Here is a 23906-nt window from a genome sequence, read left to right on the forward strand (position 1 = left end):
TGATGATAATTCACGCTTCTTAACAGTGTACGTTGTACATTTTTTTTTTTTTTTTTTGGAATAAACGCTATACTTAAAACCTTTGAGTATTTTTTTGGCATGGAACGCATTATCGTATTTTAGATTAATTTCTATAGGAAAAATTGTTTCGCTTAATGAATATTTTGCATTAGGTGTAAGACTCTAGAACCAATTATGCTTGTTAAGCGAGGTTCCACTGTATTTTGAATTTTCCAATTCCAATGCCACTATACTACTAGTCTGATAGAAAGAAGAGACTGTTGTAGACGAGGGTTGAAGTAATTCGAGCAAAACTAGTCGTGGACCGCCTCCTGGAAGAGCGGATGGTCAACCACTACTAAATACTATGGTTTATTTGGAAAGCAATCAGTGTTAGACAGGTTGATATAACTCCACATGTAATCGAATTGCTAACCTTAATGTCCGAATGACATTATGTGACTTGTTTAAATGAAAATATTTTGTAAAAGTATGAGAATAAAAGCTTTTATGTTATACCTACGCAAAACACCTTATCTCTCTGAGAATTATTTTTTATTCGTCACGAACGTTTTCAACATGTAACAACGTTTATTTTACCTATTTTATTATTTTAAAATTTATATACCTTACTGTAATTTATTCTTTGGATTCAATTAAATCAGCATTCCACAAAATTTAATATGATAAATGTGTTTTTAACTGTTCTATACAAAAAAGAACAGTTATCAATATAACATGATTTTTACACACCTGAAAATGGCCTGTAAAACAGGTTAAAAACATTCGTTACGCTTAATGAATAATTCTCGGTGAAGTAAGGTGTTTTTGCATAGGTTAAGAAGCATCTTTCTGGGTATTAATTATTTTATGTTATAACAAAGTGTGTATATTTCTGCAACAGATTGCATAAATTATATAGGAAGTATATTTTCGTGTATATGGCGTTTATAGAAAAATAATTGGACTAAAATTTGGAAAAATTTTAGACCTGTACTGTACATTTCGACAGCTGTCAGTCTGATTGTCTGTTTGATGTCTATCGTCAATCTCAAGAAAAAAGTTAGATACATAAAAGTAGAGACTGGATGTAAAAGCATTAGTGGCAGGAGGTTCAGATTGAGTATATTGGATTTTCAGGTTCGGAGTGGATGTCACCTTACAGCGATTTAAAATTTTTCCTAAACGAAGTTCAATAGACAACTGGCACAAAATTAAATACATAAATGACCAACAGGAGAAGTATGACGTACAGGGCAAAACAACTACTAAAAAATTGAGAACATGGCGACTAAAACTTGCTGGCCAGTATTGTCACGATGTCACAATAAATAATCGTTTGTTAGAGTTAGTTTGGTTTATTTGGTTACAGCAACGCGACACATGGGCAGTCGCCCATGTGTCGCGTTGGATGCATCTCAGGAAGCCTTTTATGGGAAGATGGACTCTATTTAAGTTAAGAAAACGCGGAAAACGCCACTTAGCCAGCCCATTTGCCATGCCCGAAGCCACGACTAACTAACTAACACAGTTCGTTGGTTTTATCCTTTCTGCTACTGTTGAGCATTTATCAGAATTAAAAAAGTACCGTTCAGAAATGAAAAACCTGAGTCGATATATGTGAAAAATTAAATACTAATAGATTTTTCACAGGGTGCGCAGGAGGTCAGGTGAGCACAAAATATGTTTTAAGTGCTTTTCTGGGATGCCGAGTTTAACTATTTGGTCTGATTTTCGCGTAATTTCATTAGATGGCAGATGACCATTTGATACTTGGCTGTCAATGAAAAATTTTCTAGTATTTTGTTGTATAGGTTATTTCATTTTTTTTATTTTTTAGGTTTCTTATCGTGACATTACTTGCCGCTTTATTATATCATTTAAACTGCTTAAAAATTGTACACGCAATCTCTTGTTTCTTTCCTTTGCTTGACATCTCTTTATAATTTTGATTTCCCGGACATCGTCGACAACTTTCTGTAAGATTGTTTGAAATAAAAATGTCTGCAATTGGACGGCGTACGTTTGCACGTCTTCATCACGCTTTTGCATGCAAGCATAAATTTTTTGAGACGAAAAGAACAAGGTTCTTTTTCGAACCTCCTGACCATTTGCTTATTATATTCGGTATACGTGTCTATCTCTTTTATACGCACATCTTTTTATGCGAAGTCCCGTGCTATCCCCGATAATTTCAACTTCGCAACTCTTAAGCATTGTGAATTAGTCGAGTTCGTTAGTTTCGCAATTTTTTGTAGGGAGTCAAAAAACTCTGCTATTTTTTAGTTTGTCGTATCCCCAGAAAATGTCGGGAATCAGCAGAAATCATTTTGCTTATTTTACCTGTTAAGAGTGTCTCCCTGCAAACGCCCTTGCGGATTTGCGTTACTCTTCCCTCCATTGTAAATTAGAAATGTTCATTCAAAAACTATCCTACTCTGATACCACCATGCCTTAACAGACACGGAAATTTCGATAACCGGTAATAGTTAGTTCATACGAGAGAGATCGCGTTTATAGGCTTTTGGAATCGGAATAGAGGCGAATGGAGACAATCAGAAGAAGTACACTCCACGAAGTTATCATTTAACAAAATACCCGTTTATTGATCAATGCGCTCTATTTACAAAGTCATATAGAGATGTTAGTTTAGATGCTTACGAACGCTAATTATATATCATATAGAAAAAAATAAATCTTATCATTAGGATCGCAGCCTTCACCACAAGAAGGAAAGTTTCAATTTGTTCGCCCGTTGATAAATACCTTAATTGTTCGTACTCTCCGATTAAAAATTCTTAGAAAGGGGGAAAGTCCCTTTTTTTTGAGCGGGGAAAATTTTTCTTGAGCGGCACCCGTTTTTCTGGAGTGGCGACGGATAAGATCGGCAACGGCAACGCAAGCGGGTAGTCATACACAGTTCAAGAAAAACTGGATGGAGGCTCTTGTGGACTTATCGAACCCTCCTTTTTATCAAGGAGTCTGTCCTGGGTTTTTCCCACGACCTTATTAGAAATTATTCTACAACCGCCTAATAGTTGAATTTCGGTCGTTGATTTCGGGTTACACATAGGAAGCTCTGTCAGCTATGAAAGGAAGTGAATCCGGAAAAAGTTATGATCAATCCTTCCAGTTTTTTTATTAGGTGTTGGGAAAAATAAAGATTTTTTCTGACTTAAGCGTTATTTCATTTTATTTTAAAATAAATATGAAAGTTTATAGGAAAAAAATTATTATATTTAGGTACTCGCAATAATAATATTAAACGCAGTGCCCAAATGATTAGGGGTTGAAAATTGACATGTAGTGTACAGGGTACGTGACGAGAATGTACACAAACAACAGACATTCCGAAATTTTTTCCCACGGATAAGGAGAGGGTTAATACATAAAGCTTTTGCTTTAATGTAGAGTGGACACTCCTTATTGAGTGTGTTATATTCATGTTCATCTAGGCCGCTCCTCAAACAATTCTCAAATTTAGGCTTTTCGTTTTTCTTTGTACATGTCTTAAACAAATGATCATCACCAGAATGGCTACAAACTTTTTTCGGTGATAGGCAACTTGCCGCCAAATGTCCAAAAGCAAGATGTTTGTAGCACTGTCATACAAGGAAAAAATTATAAACATTGCACGTTTTCCACTGAACATAAAGATATCCTTGCTTTTTAGTCATTGCCCTAACCTACGGTGACATCTCTAACACTCATGATAAAAACTCGCTATTTCTCTGTTTGATTGAAAATCGAATGTTTAAAACCTTTTTAAACTCTTCCAGCGTGTACTTTAGTGAAAAAATACTCTGTTTAAGCAGGTATTCTAATAAGTCCTTTTTGCTGATTAAGTTGGGAATTGAAGTCACTTTCATAAGAGGAAGACGCCATCTTGCGTTTCGTGCCGTTAATCCCTCTATTTTGTCTAATTGTTCCTGAAAATATTCAGGGTCCTCTCTGATAGGAAAATGAACAGCAATTCCACCCTTGTTAATCTTACGAATACGCTTAATAGACACCTTATGCAATCTTTGATAAAAGGAATTAGTAAGCAGTGTCTTAGTCTCTTCCGATGTGCTCTCTTTGTTTTTATTGTAAACTAGAACAGTATACGTTGGTAACAAGGACACTTTTTCAGACTGAGTATTCTTCAAAGAACTAAGATCGCATTGTAAAATATCTCTATATATCAGAGCAGTAGTTTGTTGAAACTCTTCCACCCGTACAAGTGGAGGTTTCTCTGTCACAAATAGTCTGTTTTACTTCCTGAATAGCCTTTAAATTTCTGTCACTCTGAGCAACAAGCAGCTGTTTGACATCCTCTTTTATTGCCAGAAAATCAAATTTCTAAAGCAGAAAATCTTATATGAAATTTTTCCTAATTACCTCTTTCGCGCTCTTCACTAAGGTAATAAATTTATCTGTAATAAATCTAATATGTTTCCCAGTACCCAATTGCCCTTTTGGGTTATTACGGAAATATCTCTTTAAATCCTCAATGGCTTCTTCAGATTCCTCCAGAAATTCTTCAATAATGCCAATTGCCATCACTGAGTATAATAACTTTTATAATTAATAATTTCCAATAATTAATAATATTGTCTTATAAATATGCTTAACATCTTCCTTATAATCTAACGATTCTAAAAATATAATATTACTATTGAACTATGAAGAGGAAGAAAGTTAATACGACTTCCAGAAAAATTCTGGAATTGTCTATGGCAAAGGTTAGTATGGAAACATTTGTTGAAGAAGAATGTTGAAAATTGTAAAAATAGTAAAATTAGGATATTTTAAAATCTATTGTTCCAATGAACTTCAAATTAATAGGATAATTTACGTTTGGTATTCTCCAGTGGCGTGCCATGACATTTGATGATAGGGAAGCTGTGTTTCTGTAAGAAGCCGACTTTCAGGGGCAATCAGTTAATTGCGCGTCAGTGATGGTCTAGGGTCCATTCGTACGTGCGAATGACAAAAATAAACAATTTATGTACTTTAATTCTAAAATACAAATAATACATACATAATACAATTATAGAAAAACTTGTTTCTTTTTTTTATTTTCTATAAATTAACTCTATTCGGCGATGTTTTCCCGCAAAGTCGTTAATTACTTTATCATAAAAGTCACTCGTCGTTGATTCCATCAACGTATTTAAAAGTTCTTTTTCTATAGAAAGCAACGCTAGTGACGACAATCTTTCCTCCGACTGAGTGTTCCTGGCGAATGTATGAATTCGCTTCATTGTTGAAAAACTACGCTCAACAGACGCACTGGTAGATGGTATTGTAAAAATTAATGATATTAAACCATATAATTCTATTAGTACGTCTTTGTTTAGGTCATCATTAATTATAATATTTTTTATGTCTAAGAGTGACTTGCCAATATAGTCCGGACACGAATATAAATATTGCAATTCACTACGTAATTTACATAAATTAAAATATTCTCCATAAAATTTACGTAAAGCATTAAAACTTTCTTCGGGAAATTGTTTTTCATAATATTTAAAATTATTAAAATCTAAAAGTGATAAAAATTCTAGAGATTTTATGTCGGCAAATCTGTCAATACAATTTTGTATCAATGTATCCATTATTTCATAAAACAGACGTCTATATAAATCCTTTTTAGACTCAATATCAGTATGTCTCATTCCTCTTTTTGGTTGAATTTCTAAAAATGTTTCATCTTTTTTCAAAGCGTCCCAAATCAAATCAAAATCATTTCTTTTCTGTCGTAAAAAATCAATAAAGTGATTTATTCTAGTAATACAATATGCTATATTAAAATTTTTTTTGTAATATATCAAAAAGGATATCTGAATGTGCAAATATTTGATGAAAAACTAGTAATAAAAAGTGAAAATCAAAATCTATTAAATAATGGTGTAATCCTCTTGCGGCAATTGTAGTATCAGAATCCCATTGTTCTGGACTTTCAACCATATTCAACAACAAAAGTTTTAATTCTTCTTTATACTCCATAACGCAGTTTACAATCCTGCTATTGTAATTCCATCTAATAGGTGTGGCTGAAGGAAAACGCTTATTGACTTCTAGGTCTAAGGCGTGAGATCTTTTAGAAGATTTAGAAAAAAATGAAGAAAATCCTGTCATAGTTTGAAAAAATATTTTACATTCTTTTATATATCCAACAGATTGAGAGAAAACTAGGTTCAATCTGTGAGCATAACAGTGTACGAAAATAGCATGTTTGGATATTTCTTTAATTTTAGCTCGGACACCATTATGTTGTCCGGCCATTACGGCAGCACCGTCGTATGTTTGTGCCACTAATTTTTTAGTGCATTGAAATTCGTCTAAGTAACTCTTAATGTGAGTAAATAACGAATTTGCGTATCTGTTCTCAGTCACATCAGTAAAGCCCACAAATTTTTCTTCGACGTTACCGTTTTCTTTCACGTAACGAAATACAGTCGACATCTGGGCTCTGTGGCTAATGTCCGTTGTTTCATCTACAATTATAGCAACAAATTTTGCGTTTTCAATTTCTTTTTTAATTTCTTGCAATAAAACGTTTCCTAACGAATTAACGAGCTCATTTTGAATTTTGTTCGATAAGCCAGTAAAAACTGTAGACTTCTCTAAATGCATTTTTAATTGATTATCTGACGTACTTAATAAAGAAACGAGTTCAATATAATTACCTCTGTTATTAGATTCAATACATTCCCTATGCCCTCTAAATGCCAATTTTTGCTTTGCTAAAAAGCATGTAATATCTATTAATTTAGATACAATATATCTATTAGCCGTAACTATCTTGTTATAATTTTTAATATTAATTTTATATTGTTTACTAATGTTAAATTCTATTCTATTTTGATTTCCAAATTGCTTCAATTTTACGAAAGAATCGATGTGACATTTACGATTTTCGTGTCTTTTTCTAGCTTTACTCAAATTATTTAAATCGTCAAAGCCATTCTTATTCCACACACTAATTTCATTTGAAAATAATAGGCAAGGCCAACAAAACAATTTTTGCATTTTTATGCATCCACAAAGCCATTTTACGTCTTGATAAATTTTATCGTGAAAATGTCGAACAAATTTTTTTGTCGAAGTACTTATATTTAATTTAGGCGTTGGTCTTTCTCTTTTAATAATGGCTTCTTTTTCATTATATTGTCTTAAGCCAAAACTTTTTTAAAGTAAATTTTTAATATCACAATTACAGTTTAAATCGCTAGCCATGATATGAGGGCTAAAATTAAAAATAAAATTATTAAAATTTACTTTGTAAAATAAAATTTGTGATGGATATACAATTATACATACCTGGTACAAAATATTCAATTGTATGAATATACTTTTGCGAAGAAACGTATATAAAAATAACATAAAATATTGTTTATTTTTAAATATTTAAACAATCCACTGAGTTAAAATTGCTCCCTGCGAGTGGCTCACGAATGGAAACAGAGACGATTTTGGTAGGTGTACAGTGAATGCATGCATGACAAATCCCGAGGGTGCCAATACCGGTCAATGTCAAATGCCTCTTTTGTGGCATCACTAGTATATCTCAAAGGACGCGACAGAGCCGTTGTAAATTTTAAACGTTTCTCACCATAGATGTAAATATGTTAAACTTAATAGTCATTTGTTTTCTAACTACTGCAATTCGTTTTAGTACCAGGTGTACACGGAAATCAGTTCCCCACTGTACTGAGCTAGTAATTGCTTCGGTTAAGCTTTTGTTTAAGTCAGCAGGGTTTTACTTATGTCACCATTCCCTAATCTCTTAATTATTTAACTACTTCTTAGTAGAAATAACTCGGAACCAGTTACTTTGTACTCGAATACCTGTAGTCTTGGGAAAAAAGTGTAAAGAAATTTTTATGACAACCGATACTTAGATCGTACATTTAAGGAAAATAAATTCTAGAGCTTTTTTTGTACCATTGTACGTCTCATTCATTAAATTTGGTTGTAAATGATGCCAAAGTAACAGTTAATTTTTTAACATTATACAAGAATTGTACACGTTTTATCTGCATTCCCTTACAGATGGGACATACTATAATCGTAATATCCCGGTTAAACATTGAAACCCGTAAGTAATATAAGATGGGAGAGCGGAATAAATATATCAAATATTTTAATGGATTTTTTTAAACTCCCGTCAACTATACAGAACTATCATAAAAACATGCCAGTAAACTCCTATCGGTTGGGTTAAGTTATAAATCTAGTCTAGGGTGGGCAACCTTTTTTATAACACGGGCCAGAATAAATTTTACGTTTTTCCGCGGGCCGTAGTAGTTAATTGACGCTTTTTTGTGACTCGTAATTTTTTTAGTCTGCAAATATGAAATAAATAAATAAAAAGTTTATACTACATTTATTTCTCTTATCGTTTTCGAAAATTACAAAGAATTGGAAAATTAACTATTAACTGGTTAAGTGTCCTGTTTCGAAAAAAAAACGCTTGAAAATTTAACTTGTTATTAAATATTAAAGCCAAAAAGTTCATTTTAATTTAAAAAATAGTTTTAACCAGTTTTTGTGTTTGCGCCTCGGATGGTTCCTAAACGGTGTCTTTCCCTCGCGATAGCCAACTTTACAGGGGCATCCCATCCTGCAATGTCGGCTTCACCATATAGGTTACGTGATTTGCTGGGAAGCTGCCGTTCGTGGGTAAAGTAGGTTAAAAATAATTTAAAAAATAAAACATGACAAAACATAAAATAAAAATAAATTTAATGACATAAAAGATATTTAAAAATAATATATAAAAGATACAATGATAAAAATACAAAAATTGAATCATAAAAATACAATAATATAATATAAAAAAGAAAATACAATAGGAAAAAAGATGAAAAGAATATAAAAAATTGAAAATTTGACTTATACATAAATTAAAAATGTAATTTCGTATGATAGATCTCAAAACACGGTGCAGGACATAGTGCAACCTCACATTTTGGGCACCAATACCGTGTTTCTTTACGTATTTTTTTCCCCCGGTGGTCGCGTCTGTTGCAACATACAGCACAGCATCTTGTGGGGTTGGCTTTTTTCTCTGTTGGCGGAATAAACGCCGGGAAATGCCTTTCAACTAGTCTAAGAGGACCTGGAGTCCTCGACCGACTATGTTGGCTGATCATCCTTTGGGTGTGATAAGTCATCACAAGGCACTCTACTAAATTCATTCGAAATAATAAAGGATTTTTTCCCCACCATTTTTTTATATAAAACGTGTGCGTTGTTTAACGAAAGGTCCAACATTTGAAAAAATATTTTTTTATAGTATTTTTTGCCCCTTTTCCTCATCACAGGATAATCATGGAGATGTTGATCTAAAAGATCAACACCTCCCATTCTCTGATTGTAATCAAGGACACATTCCGGTTTTATTATTTCTATTTCGCTCCGAGTTTTTGTATTAATCATTTTTGGACTGTGGAATGTAGAGAGCATTGTAACAGTTCTTTTATCCTGCCATTTTTGGATTAATACTTTTCCCCTCTTCATTGCCACAGTCTCCCCTTTCTTCAATTTTTTGCTTTAAATTTCGTTTGGAACGTCTCTTCTTGTTACGCGGAGCGTTCCACAAAAATCAGTCTGGCAACTTACTAGATGATCCGCTAACTGTGGCGAGGTATAGTAGTTATCTGTTGTTAGGCAGTATCCTTTGCCTAACAACGGGTCTATCAAAGTAAGCACGATTTGGGTCGTTAGCGGCATATTTTTGTATTTTTCATTTAGTATCGTGCCTTTGCCTGTATAAATTATAAAATTCCATAAGTACCCCGAGGAAGATTCGCACAAGTTGTAAAATTTTATACCGAAACGTGCTCGTTTGCTAGGAATGTACTGCTTCCATGAAAGACGGCCTTTGTACACGAGCAGGCTCTCGTCAACAGTTATGTTTTCTTCTGGTGTGTAGAGAGAAGAGAATTTAAAATGTAACTTTTCAATTATTGGCCAAATTTTGTTTAGTTTTGAATTTGGGTGAGTTTCCGGGTCGAATGTGTCTGTGTTAGAGAAATGTAAATACTTTTTTATGCTTAGAAATCTTTTTTTTGTCCTTAGTTTGCCAAATGAAGGAGTTATAAACAGTTCATTCCTGGACCAATTCATTTTTTCATCCGGTTTGTGCAAAATGCCTTCCATTTTGCATATTGTTAGAAATATAAACATTTCTTCCATGGATACTAACTCCCACGTATCTGTTGATGCCCGTGCCTGTTGCATTGAGAAGCGGTTTGTTTCCGTTACTATTGAAGTCATAATATCCAAATCAAAAAACAACAAAAAATACGCGAGAGGGTCGAAGAAATTATTCAGAGTGAAATGGCATCCTGGAGTTCCCTGAAAGGGAAATCGCGGCGGAGCTGGATGAGGGTTATCGATGCTGACATCACACCAAGTTCTGGAGGTGTTGTCTCCACTGTCATCATTCTCGGACACCTTGCTTTCGCTGCCATAGCTATCTGACATGCTATCAGATAGCTGGGAATAATTGAAATCAGATTCTGATGACATTCTGCCAAGAATAAAAATTCTCTAAAAGCTCGTTATATTTATCTAACGCGTAATAAAACAATTATTATTATTCTCTGGAAATATTATATTTCTTATAAACTTACTTGATAAAATAGCGAAATATATTTAGTCAGAACATAACAGATAATATCGATTTTCTAAATATCTAGCAAAAAGAAAAAAATTATCTAAAAACTCGTTATATTCATTTAACGTGAAATAAAACAATTATTATTATTCTCCGGAAATATTATATTTTTTATAAACTTACTTGAGAATTTCTGGATAAATTTTATCTAGCTTCTAAGAGCCCACAAGAACCAAAAGATAACTGTCTATTAGAAATTAAGACGAGTGAGAATTTCTCGAAGCATTCGAAAGAAGAACAAAGAGACAGAATTTCTAGGAACAAACATTAGACATTATTTATTGCAGTCATAAATTATAACATTCGAGAACCCCGGTATCGGAAACTTTTGTACTTACAGTACAATATACATTTCCATTTAGCAAATTTTTATTACACGTTAGTAGTATTAGGGAGAGAGACTCTGAGATAATTTGTTAAACTTTTAAGACTTTATAACTTTTATTCTAGTATCGCTCAACCTCCGGAGGGAAAGACGTCCACCAGGGGCTAAAAATGGCAAAAACCGTTGAATCGTTCGAGCGTTTCTACGATATTAGCATTCCAAAAGCTCTTGTAGACATTAAAACCACGCCCATTTTTGCTGCCCCTTCGGATATACTTCACCGCGAAATGTGAGCGAGCGTTTTTAGAATACGCCGAGTCTTAAGAGAAACGATATTTTTATTAAGAGATTTTTTTTACAATACGACGAGTCTCAAGATGTTTTCTCTCTTTACGATCTCTCTCTTTTAAGAGAATCAATATTATTTTCTTTATTTAAGAAAATTAATATTATTATATATATATATATATAACTTTAATATATTTTTCTTTTCGTTATGTTTTAAGATTTCTTTACAATACGACGATCTCTCTCTTTTAAGAGAATCAATATTATTTTCTTTATTTAAGAAAATTAATATTATTATATATATAACTTTAATATATTTTTCTTTTCGTTAAGCCATTGCCATCTGTTGGCAAAATATTAAATTGTTATTTTTTTTGTTTCTTTACAATACGACGAGTCTTAAGAGAAACGATGTTTTTTTTCTTTACGATCTCTCTCTTAAGAGAATCAGTATTTTTTTTATTTAAGAAAATTAATATTATTATATATACTCTTTTTACGATCTCTCTCTTTTAAGAGAATCAATATTATTTTTTTTATTTAAGAGAGAATTAATATTATTATATATATATAACTTTAATATTTTTTTTTCTCTTTCTTTTATTTATTTTTATATTTTTATTTTTTTATATTTATATATTTTTTTTATTTTTTGGTTTGGTTTTTAAGTTTTTTTGGTTTTTGTTAAGCCGGCGCTATCTGTTGACATAAATTGTTATTTTTTTTGTTTCTTTACAATACGACGAGTCTTAAGAGAAACGATGTTTTAAGATTTTCTTTACAATACGATGATCTCTCTCTTAAGAGAATCAATATTTTTTTCTTTATTTAAGAGAGAATTAATATTATTATATATATATAACTTTAATATTTTTTTTCTCTTTCTTTTATTTATTTTTATATTTTTATTTTTTTATATTTATATATTTTTTTATTTTTTGGTTTGGTTTTTTTTTTTAAGTTTTGGTTTTGTTTTTCCTCTTTCTTTTATTTATTTTTTATATTTTTATATATTTTTTATTTTTTGGTTTGGTTTTTAAGTTTTGGTTTTGTTAAGCCGGCGCCATCTGTCGACAAATTAATTTGACACAATTTTTTCTCTCCCTTGTTCTTTTCATTATGAATAAGAGCAAAAAGTTATAATAAAAATGATTACAGTAATAATAAAATGAGAGATACATTTTTCTTCATTACAAAAAATTATAATAAATATGATTACATTAACAATAAAAAAAGGAATACATTTTCATCATTACAATAATTAAAAAAAAATCACTACATTTACAAAATAAAGGATTACAATAATATTTGGTTTTTCTGATATTTCAAACATTCTCTCCCTAGAAATAAGAACAAAAAAAGTTATAATAAAAATTATTACAATAAATTGATTACATTTTTTTTTCATTACAATAATTAAAAAATAGCTACATATACGAAAATAAGGATTACAATAATACAAAAATGATTACATTTTTTCATTTTTAAAATAGAAATTATATGAATAATATTAAAAAGACGATAGAAAAGTAATCTAAATACCTAAGAAAAAATCGAATAATGTCCGTAGGATAGCATGTCTATTCCGCTACTTAAAATATATTTTTTATCATAAAAAGCTGGATCTATGAACATCTATAAAAGCCAGTTTATAAATTATCCATCCACTACCTAACGTAACGGCGATTGATATATCGCTTAGAATTTTTTCTATCGCGTTATCGATATTTTTCCAAGCCAAAAACGGGGATAAAACTCGTTCAGCATAGCTTGTAAAAAAAAAATCTTTAAAATCATATCGATGTCCTGTTTCTACGCATTTATACATTATTACTTTAAGACTAATAACAAATCGAATTCTATAGTCGTTTCCAAAATTCGTAATTACATTAAATAATTCGGATTTTATATCTCTAAAAAATATGACCGGATCAACATACTCGAGATTAGATTTTCGATAACATTGTAAAAAATTTTGAAAAGCGGATTCTATTAGCAAAAACATTTTTTCTTTACCTGATGTAATCTAGGTCGAGCTTTTTTTTTTCCTCGTTGTTCGAACAATATTCTTTGAAGGGAGAGAATTGTTTTTCTGATAAAAAAACATTCAATTAATTTACATAATTTTTTTTAAAAAACGTTATAAAATTGGAAAAAAATTTTTTTACTTACTTTTATTTACATGTACTCCTCCAAGAATTTTTCTACGGCTGCGAAAGCTTTTTGGAAAAAAGGGAATTCCTTGATAGGAATATTAAATCTGTTTTGAATCTCTGCATTAGAGTTTGATTTTGCTAAGCAGATGTAAAATTGCTGGCGAAATTCCTTAATTTCTAAATTATAACCATGAGAAATATATACAGAATATGGTGGAATCGACTTATAAGTTGTTTCGTCTTTTGAAATAATTAAATCGTATTTTTTCTTTTTATCGGCTGGCGCATCATCATTTTTTGTAGCTTTTCGCTTCTTAGAAGTAAAAGGATGATCGATTACAAATAAGGATTGAGAATCTAAAAAAAATGTCTATCTATGAAAATTATTAATAATTTAATTTTCTTATTCTTAAAAATAACAAAAAAAATCTAGATAATTACCTTCCATTTTTTTCTTTTCCTTGTGAGATTAAAAGCCTATGTGTTTAGAGAAAAACTCGCTAACGAATTAACCGAAGAAAGTAAACCTCCTGTCTTTATATCGTTGGGGGGAGTTGATTTGACCTCGTTTTGTAAAAGAGCGAACGAACCGGATGTGAGGCCAACACAGGGAGATGAGAAATACATTATAACCGATTCGTGTTAAGTAAAAAAAATACAACAGAAATATTCAATTCATTTCATTTTTTTTATTGAAATAAAAAAACATTTACATCAATTAAGAAGTAAGTATACAAAATACATGTATAAATGTATTAATTATATTTAAAAAAATTAAAGTCTTTCACATATTTTTGCCAAAACACGAATTAGAGCAAATTGATAATTATCAGTTATAAATTTGGCCGATAATTGTTTCTGATTACTGATGAGACTACACCAATCCAATTTATGTTTAAAATCTTTCATAAATTTTTCGGATAAATCTTGATATTCTGAAATAATCTCCCAATCCACATGGTTTTCAAGTTCTTTAATAGTTTCTTCGGTTAATCGTTGATATTTACAAACAAGCGGCATATTGAGTGAATCTTTAAAACTTATAATGAATTGTGGACTCAATTTTTGATATTGAGATACGAGATCCCAGTTTAGATAATCAGAATATTCACTCAAAAATGTTTCTGTTAACTGCTGATAACGACAAACATCATCCCAATTAATTCGATGATTATACTTGTTTAAAAAAATAGGAGAGTAATGTCTGTTTTTCCATATTTTATTCCAGTTTAATTTATCTTGGAATTCTTCAATAAATTCATCACTAAGATTTTTTTCAGAAATAATATCCCAATCAACTTTATCTTGAAGTCGTCTTATTATGTCTTCCGTCAAATTTAATTTAGAGAAATCTTTCCAATCAACCAACGAATTTAATTCGTCAGAGAGCAGGGCTATTTCTCTTTTCTCCATTTTTATACGACTTGTCTTCTTCCGATATTAATATAATACTAATTTAATTTTAGTTTGTAGCGCTTTATATGACGAAATCAATTTGTATGATGCAATCGATTAGTTTTGTTTTAGACCAATAAGCTTTTTTTATGATGCAATCGTTTAGACAAATGAGCTTTTTATATTTTTTTTCATGTTGCAACATGTTTTTTTATAAATATTATTCGAACTTTTATATATTTTTTCGTGTTGCGACACGTTTTTTTTAAATATCGTTATTAACAGAATTAATTATTTTTTCACGCGATCATTTATTACGTTGGTTGGAATTTAGGTCAGCGTATTTATTACGTTGGTCTGAGAATTTTTTCTCACGCCCATTTTTTTTAGGTCAACGTATTTATTACGTTGGTCTGAGAATTTTTTCTCACGCCCATTTTTTTAGGTCAACGTATTTATTACGTTGGTCTGAGAATTTTTTCTCACGCACATTTTTTTAGCTCAACGTATTTATTACGTTATAATTTTTTTAGGTCTCGAATTTTTTTTTCACGCTACAATTTGTTTTAGATCAACGAATTTAAAAAAGTATATATTATTTACAATTAATGGTTTGCGGTATTATTAAATAAAACACAAAATTTTCGAGGAAAAAAAATACAATTTTATTGATTTTTAATTTCGTATTCAAAATACATTTTTTTTGGATTTATTGATTTTTACTTTCGTATTCAAAATACATTTTTGGAATATTATTTTCGGGTCCGCAATGGGGGTCGTGCTTCTCGGCGTCGAAAAAACATGTTTCGAAAGTTTCGAATGTTTTGTCGGATTTCTCTAAAATTTCCAGGCTGAAATGATGATAAGATTCTTTCGCAGTCAGCATCCAACGGAACTGTTTCGTTTTTGGTCTAAATCGAGGGCAAACATCTACAGAGTATAGAATTTTAACAGTCGGAGGAAACTGTTGAGCTTTAGCCGCGGCCTTGGCAGATTCTTCTGCTAACTCGATGCAGGGAAACGAGGTTCTAGAGAAAGCGTATGGAACTAATAATTTCTCTTTCAATGGAACAAACGCTGTCCAACGAATCACGGGTAGCATATCGTCACTACACCCTGCCATCTTTTCGAATAAAATAATTTTTAAATTCGCGATTGGTTTTTATGTTTTTTCGCGCATGTGCACTGTTGTTTTATGTAGCGTCATCTGTTGACGAAAAAAATTATAAAACAAGACACAAATTTTCGAGAAAATACAATTTTATTTTTTAATTTCGTATTCAAAATACATTTTTGGAATATTATTTTCAGTCTGTCCACAATGAGGGTCGTTTTCTAGAGCGTGGGAAGCGCATTCGTCGAAGTTGGTAAAGATTTTGTCCGATTTCTCTTCAATGAGTACGCTATGATGATGGGGAGATTCTTTCGCTGTCAGTATCCATCGGATCTGTTTCACTTTTGGGTTAAACCATGGTCGAAAATCTACTGAGTATAGAATTTTAGTAGTTGGAGGAAACTGTTGAGTTTTAGCCGATTTTTCTGCCAACTCGATGCAAGGGAAGGAGGTTCTAGAGAATGCGTACGGAACTAATAAGTTCTCGCTGATGGGGTAAAACGCCGTCCAACGAATCTCGGGTACATCGTCTCTATACCTCGCCATCTTTTCGAATAAAATAATTTTTAAATTCGCGATTGTGGTTTTTTATGTTTTCGCGCATGTGCAGTAGTGTTTTTGATTTTATTTAATAAGCAGTTATTTCGGTTTTAATTGCTATTTTAGATCATCATGTCTCGCAAAATAGTAGTCGCTTTTATTATTATAAGCTGTATAGAAATATTTTCGCTAACAATTTCTTTTATAGTTTTATTAAAAGGATCAAATTTTAAAGAAATTAATATAAAAAACACTACTTGCGAATATTCTTTACATTTAGGTAGAAACTTTTATTTACATAAATGTACGAATGCTGGAAGAACTGTATACGACATTCGAAGATTTTCGACCGATGGATTGCCTCACAAGTATAATGGTGTACAATTATTAAAGAACGAATTTAACTTACTGTGCAGAAAATGCGTTTAAAACATCCGTCCAGTTGTATCGTCGTGGGCCCGTCTCAATCTGGAAAAACGTCTTTAGTTCGGAAAATGCTACACGAAAATATCTACGAAAAACGATTAAATCGCATTTTATGGTGTTACTCGATGTATCAACCTTGGTTTGTGGAAGAGAAAAATATTCATTTTAAATGCGGTATTCCCGAAAGTATCGACGAAAATGTAGATTTAATAATTATAGACGATTTAATGCATTCTATAACCGAAAAAATTGCGGAATTATTTACCGTTCAATCGCATCATAAAAATATAAGCGTTATATTGATAATGCAGAATTTATTTCCTCGTAATAAAGTAATGAGAGATATTAGTTTAAATACTCATTATTTGATTTTATTTAAGAATAATAGAGATGAAAGCCAAATCAACTGTCTCGCTCGTCAAGCGTTTATAGGCAAAATGCCCTACTTCAAAGACGCATATTTAAACGCGACATCCAAACCGTACGGTTATTTGTTTATCGATTTCCATCCATCGACCGATAAAGAATTGTGTTTACGAGATTCGTGTTTTCCCGACAATCAAGGCGTGTATTGGGTTTATATTCCACAAAAATGAAGAATATCAGAAAAAATTATCATTTGTTAAATGTGCTGGCAAAGGCAACACCCGCTCAGAGAAAAGCTTTGTTAAAAGAAGCATCGCCCGATCAGATAAAAGTCATATGCGAAATTTGCGATAATACGCTGCAAGGCCGAGTACCGGTAAACATTAATAAATTAAAAAAATATAAAAAATGTATTCGAAAACTCGCAAATAAAAAAATAGGTCTCCAAGCAAAAAAGAAGATTTTGATAAATCAATCGGGAGGATTTTTAGGCACGATTCTAGATCCAATAATATCATTAGCTAAAAGAATTTTTGGATTATAAAAAAATGGCTCAACGAATGGCGTTAGTACCTCCCGAATTAGTACCTAAATATCAACTGCAAAAACCGGAAATACGATTGCACGATAATATCCAAGATTTATTAGAAGAAAGTACTTTATCGGACGATTTTAAAGTTAAATTATTAAGTCAACTAATTTCGAGATTTAAACAAACTATTCACGCGCCGAAAGAACCGATTCGAGTCTCGATGGTATCAGAACCGATCGAAGAATCGCAACCATCGTTAGAACCGACAAAACCGACGACTATCGAAGATCAGATATCAGTTTCTGTCCCGCTGGGATATCAAAAATATGTTCCGCATATCATTCAATTACTAAAGCAATATCAATACGATTGGAACGAAAAAGGAGAATTTCTGGTAAATAATGAGCCGATAATTAACTCCCATATCGCGGATCTGATGTCGCATTTAATGCGCAATCGAAAATCTTCTATAGTGCCCGTTGGATTTAACGAATTTTATCAAGCGATTATTAAATCTAATATTCCTAGAGAATGGATAGGAAATAAGGCGCTATCGAGTCGATTACGAATAGAAGAATCGCCCATACTTCGTTTTCGAACGCCCTCGATTCCACCCCCACCAATACGATCAATTACTAGCGGAAGGAAAAAAAGAGTTTCGTCTACGAAAATTCCTAAACGGATTGGCTCGTCTAAAAGAAAACATATTTCATGGAAAGATTATTAAGCTCTATTTATTATAATCCATCTCATCCGGCATCGTTTGGCGGCGTAACGAGACTAATAAAAGCGACAAAGTTGCCTAGAAAAACCGTCGAACAATGGCTATCGACTCAAGATACGTATACGTTGCATAAACCCGTACGAAAAAATTATAGTCGCCGTAAAACTAAAGCGCTATATCAAGGAGAACTACTCCAGTCGGATCTTATGGATGTTCGACAATTTTCGAAAGATAATAATGGAATAAAATATTTATTAGCAACTATCGACGTGTTTTCTAAATATGCGTATGTAATTCCGGTAAAAGACAAAAAACCCGAAACGATAAAAAAAGCATTTCAAAAAATATTTAGAAAAGTAATACCCAGGATGATACATACCGATAAAGGGAAAGAGTTTATGAATTCTGTAATTAAGGATTTATTTAAAAAACATCAAATAAATCATTATTATACTCATTCCGAAACGAAAGCGTCGGTCGTAGAACGGTTTAATAAAACTTTAAAAAATAAAATTTATCGTCTTATTACCTATCGAAATTCTAATAAATATATCGATAAATTAAACGATTTGGTGAAGGCATATAATTATAGTAAACATCGAACTATAGGAATGCCTCCGGCCGAGGTGAAACCTAAACACCATTTACAAATTTTTAATCGACTTTACGGTAAAACGAAAACGAAAATAAAATATAAATATAAAATTAATGATAAAGTTAGAATTTCTAAGAAACGTAAAACGTTTTCTAGAGGATATTTGGCAGGATGGAGTAAAGAGGTTTTCTATATAAAAAACCGATTTCCGACGACCCCGGTCACTTATGTGTTAAAAGATTACAACAACCAGACGATTACGGGTCGATTTTATAACGAAGAACTGCAAAAAGTCAAAAATGGATAGGTTTTATGTTACGCTTATCAGTACGGCGAGTATGGACTATTTTCCAAAAAATACTCAATCGTCCTTCACATCGAAAATTAATCCACCGATAAATTTAAGCGGGTCGTGGGAAGCGGCATTGTCCCAGATAATAATACCTCGTTCGTGGTTTAATATAACTAACGAAAATAATACTTACAACATAATTTCTAAAGAGACGAAGTTGATTAAAGTAAAAACTGATGATTTGACTACACTAATTCCGTTATATCCTATAGGAGAGAACAAATCAAGTAATATATTCGAGACTATTACGAATAATTTAAAAGAATTAGGAAAGGATGGTCTTATTAAATTTTCTTATAACAAAGAAGACAGCTTTGTGACGATTCAGATCGCTCAAGATTGCGAATTACGCATAAATCAAGATGCTCCTACATTTCTTTCGGCTCTAAATCTAGAGTATTTAAAACAATATATTGTAAGAGGAAAAGATGAAAAGATTCAATATAATTCATCTTTTACCGATTTTAAAGAAGAATTTATTACATTAATCGAAAAAAATAGATATATAGATAAAGTAAAAATCGAAAACGTCGAAAATACGATGCGTATACCGATTGGATTATACGGACAAAGAGAATTTCTTAAATCATTTCAGACAATCAGTTTTAAATCGCTTCCCGATAAAAAGTTATTATTGAAAGTTCCACGAGAAACTACCGTAAAATTTAATAGTCAATTAAAAGATATATTAGGATTCGATCGATTAGAATATTCCGAAGGAGAATTTACGGGAACTTATCCCTTAGAATTAAACGCCGGAATAACAGAAATATTTGTATATTCTAATTTAATAGAATCGCATCACGTAGGCGATACTTCGGCTCCACTATTCCGAGTAATTCCAGTTATGGGAGTAAAAGATCAACAAATCGTTAAAATTTATAATACTCCGTTATTTTTCCCTCTTCGATCGAATTATATCGAGACTATAACCGTAGACATATGCACATCAACGGGTGAAAACGTCATATTTACTTCGGGAAAAACGCTTTTGGTATTATGTTTTCGCCGAAAAAGTATATAAAACCGGATTCATTAAAGAATCGGTTATTTGATAAAATGAAGCTTAAACCGGAGGACTGTATTAGTTATTATCGTTCGCAGACGGGAGGATATCCCGATTCTATATTTCCTCACACCCCTTATGTTACTCCTCAATGGGGAAGAGGACCGTATTTTAAAAGTCGACCGATTCAACGAGGATATGGATTTTTCGGTTCAATTTTTCGCGAAGCAATACCCATTTTAAAACACGCAAGTCGATATATTGGAAAAAAAGCGTTAAATATAGCGAAAGATATCGGGTCGGATATACTCACGGGAAAATCGTTAAAAGACTCGGCTCTATCGAGAATTAATCAGGCGGGTCGAGAAATAAAAGATGACGTCATTAAAAAAATTCAAAGCGGGTCGGGTAAAAAACGAAAACGTCTAAGAAAAAGCGTAAAACGAAAGAATACTAAGAAGAGGAAAGTAGTAGATATTTTCTCCTAAAAAATGGATCCTTTCTCCTGCCCGTGTTTAAAATCGGAACTAGATTTTTTTAAAACTATTCCGACCCAGTTGGCGATTTTAAATACTACCGAGGCTATTCTACATCCCATCGCTTCGATAACCGATCAGAAATCTCCTATAGAATTTCTAATCCCCGGCTCCGGAGAAAACTTAATAGATTTGAGCAGTATTTCGATTAATGCGCAAGTTACTGTTACTAAACAAAATGGAACTTCTACTCTCGATATCGATTTAGTAACACCCGTGAATAATTTTTTGCATTCGATGTTCTCTCAATGTACTACGATATTTAACGATAAAACTATATCTACGCACGTCTATTACCCATACCGGGCGATAATAGAAAATCTATTATTTTCCTCCGAAGAAGCGCAAAAAACCTATTTAACCAGCTCTTTCTTCTACAAAGACACCGCCGGATTTTTAAACGAAACCAACCCGATTAAAGACCCCAAGAATGAAGGATTAGTCACCAGGTTTAAGAAAAGCAGCAGAAGCCAAGTATTAGATTTATACGGACGACTTCATTTCGATTTTATTAATCAACCTAAATTATTGATAAACGGCGTAGACGTTCGAATAAAATTGGAACGTTCGAAAGACGCTTTCGCTCTAATGGCGACGGCCGATAATTATCAGATTCGATTAAAGAATATTACGTTAAAAGTAAATAGAATAGAAGTAAGTCCTAGCATCTTAATTGGAATGGAAAAAACATTAGAAAATTCTGTAATTAAAATGCCTTATCGACGAGTTAATATTAAAGTATTTACATTAAGTAAAGGGATTTTAAGTTCAAATATATCGAATGCGATAATCGGTCAAATCCCGAAAAGAATTATAATCGGATTGGTGCGAAATAACGCTTTTAATGGACAGTTCGATTTAAATCCTTTCAATTTTGAAAATTTCGACTTAAACTATATTTCTGTTATAAAAGATTCGATTTTAATCCCACCCAATCCGTTCTGTCCAGACTTTGACGCAAAATCTTACGCTCGAAGTTACGCAACATTATTCGAAGAAATAGGGGGAATTCCCTACGGAAAATTCGCTAATATATCGTATTCCGACTACGCTCAAGGATACATGTTCCACGTATTCGACCTAACTCCCGACCGCGCAGCCTCCGAAAACCATACCTCTGTGTTGACCTATGGAAATGTTAGTTTCGATTTAAAGTTCAAAAGACCTTTGCCAGAAACAGTTAACGTCATATGCTTCTTAGAATATCGTAATACAATAGAAATCGATCGATCGCGAAACATTTACGTCGACTACTAAACAACTAATGGATACGATTATGCTCTGGAAACTGGCGTTAGGCGATTCCGAAATTAGCAAGACATTCGGCGGCGTTTATCCGTCGGATTTATTACCTCAAACAATCGGAAAGAAGAGAAGCTTTATCGTTAATACGGAGAACAGCAAAAATCCCGGACGACACTGGATAGCTCTTTTTTTCCGAAATTCGACTTGTTATTATTTTGACTCATACGGACTACCACCAAAAATCCCGAACATTATAAAGTTCATAAGACAAAATTCCAAGGAGTTGCGCTGGAATCGAAAAACGCTCCAAGGTCCGTATAGTTCTACGTGCGGATACTTTTGCTTATTTTTTCTCTACAAAATATCGAGAAACCAAGACTTAAAAATTCTTCAGCCTAATACTAAATATTTTAATGATAACTATGTATTCGCTTTTGTACGCAATAATTTTCGTTTTGGTAAAATACCACCAAATATATTCATTAAATGTAACCAATGTAGCGTTAGTTTACTCAAATAAAATTTTTTTTAAAACTTAAAAAATGCGTTTTTTAATTGAAACTATAAAACATTAGTCGCTTTGTGTGGGAATCGGGTCACCTCGAATTCTTGACTTTGAATTAGGAGGCCTATCTTTGACCTAGAATGTAAAAAAGATAGAGAGGGACAGATAAGACGCGACTTTGATGCCGTAGGCTAAGATGGGGGACTAGCGAAAGTGAACGCGCATATTAATAAACCTAGAGTATAAACACTTTCGCTTTTATCCGATTTTTTTTAACCCTCTTCGAATTCTTGACATTGAATTAGGAGGCCTATCTTTGACCTAGAATGTAAAAAAGATAGAGAGGGACAGATAAGACGCGACTTTGATGCCGTAGGCTAAGATGGGGACTAGCGAAAGTGAACGCATATATTAATAACACCTAGAGTATAAATACTTTCGCTTTTATCCGATTTTTTAACCCTCTCCAAGATGAGATCTCCGCTGAATGTGACGTTTTTAGAAACCAAATATTTTACTAAATATAGTTTGAATTTTGAGGGGAAAATATATGAAGGAACGCATATGGTATCGGAATCATGGGATTCGATCCAAATATTGGAGAATTTTGATGAAGACAACCAAATATGTTTTTTTCACAAAGGAGCGTGGAAAATTTTAGACCATAATGGTAATTATCTTTTTTATATTTTAGAAAAAATTTTTTATTTAATTGTATTTTTTTAAAAAGTATTTCGTAATTTTCAGAAACAACAATACAGCTACAAAATATTTATTATGTTAAGCCCAGAATTAGCATCCCGTTAAATATACCATCGGAAGTAGTAGTAAGTGTCTATAAAAAAGAAAGCATTTATTATAATGAAAAAATATATTCCAAGATAACAAATTTAAACGCCACATTTAGAAAAAACGTACTTATTTTTCAAGAAAGTTATAAAAAAATTATAATAAAAATGGGTCAACAAAAACTAATTTTATTTGAAGACGAGCAATAGAAGGTAAGTTTTTTTTTCAAAAAACTTTATATAAATTTTAAATAATAGATGTAAGAATATTCTGCAAGATTTTTTCGAGCCAAACAAAAGATGAATGTCTAGACATTAGCTCAATTTAAATTCTTTTAGTT

General features: G+C 32.0%; 1 protein-coding gene and 1 long non-coding RNA gene across 3 annotated transcripts in view; one reads left to right on the forward strand and one right to left on the reverse strand.

Annotated features, from left to right (window-relative positions):
• LOC136981178 (uncharacterized) overlaps positions 1 to 19236 on the forward strand; it is a 198499-nt gene extending 179263 nt beyond the window's left edge. Inside the window, exon 4 of the mRNA XM_067277461.1 lies at positions 19221 to 19236. Coding sequence (XP_067133562.1) covers positions 19221 to 19228 — 8 coding nt within the window. The 3' untranslated portion in view covers positions 19229 to 19236. The remainder of the gene's footprint in view (positions 1 to 19220) is intronic.
• LOC136981145 (uncharacterized) lies at positions 12571 to 14165 on the reverse strand. Of its 2 annotated transcripts, XR_010881654.1 has the most exons (4): positions 13883 to 14165; positions 13458 to 13798; positions 13302 to 13377; positions 12571 to 12625 (listed from the first exon to the last, which is right to left on the reverse strand). It is a non-coding gene; the product is annotated as an uncharacterized lncRNA (long non-coding RNA). The 2 variants fall into 2 exon arrangements; XR_010881653.1 differs by lacking the exon at positions 12571 to 12625 and having other exon boundaries at positions 13254 to 13377; positions 13883 to 14163.
• Positions 19237 to 23906: the final 4670 nt, after the last annotated feature.

This window comes from Centruroides vittatus, unplaced genomic scaffold (genome assembly GCF_030686945.1).
Source record: "Centruroides vittatus isolate TY-2023 unplaced genomic scaffold, ASM3068694v2 contig_747, whole genome shotgun sequence".
Taxonomy (NCBI): Eukaryota; Metazoa; Arthropoda; class Arachnida; order Scorpiones; family Buthidae; genus Centruroides; species Centruroides vittatus.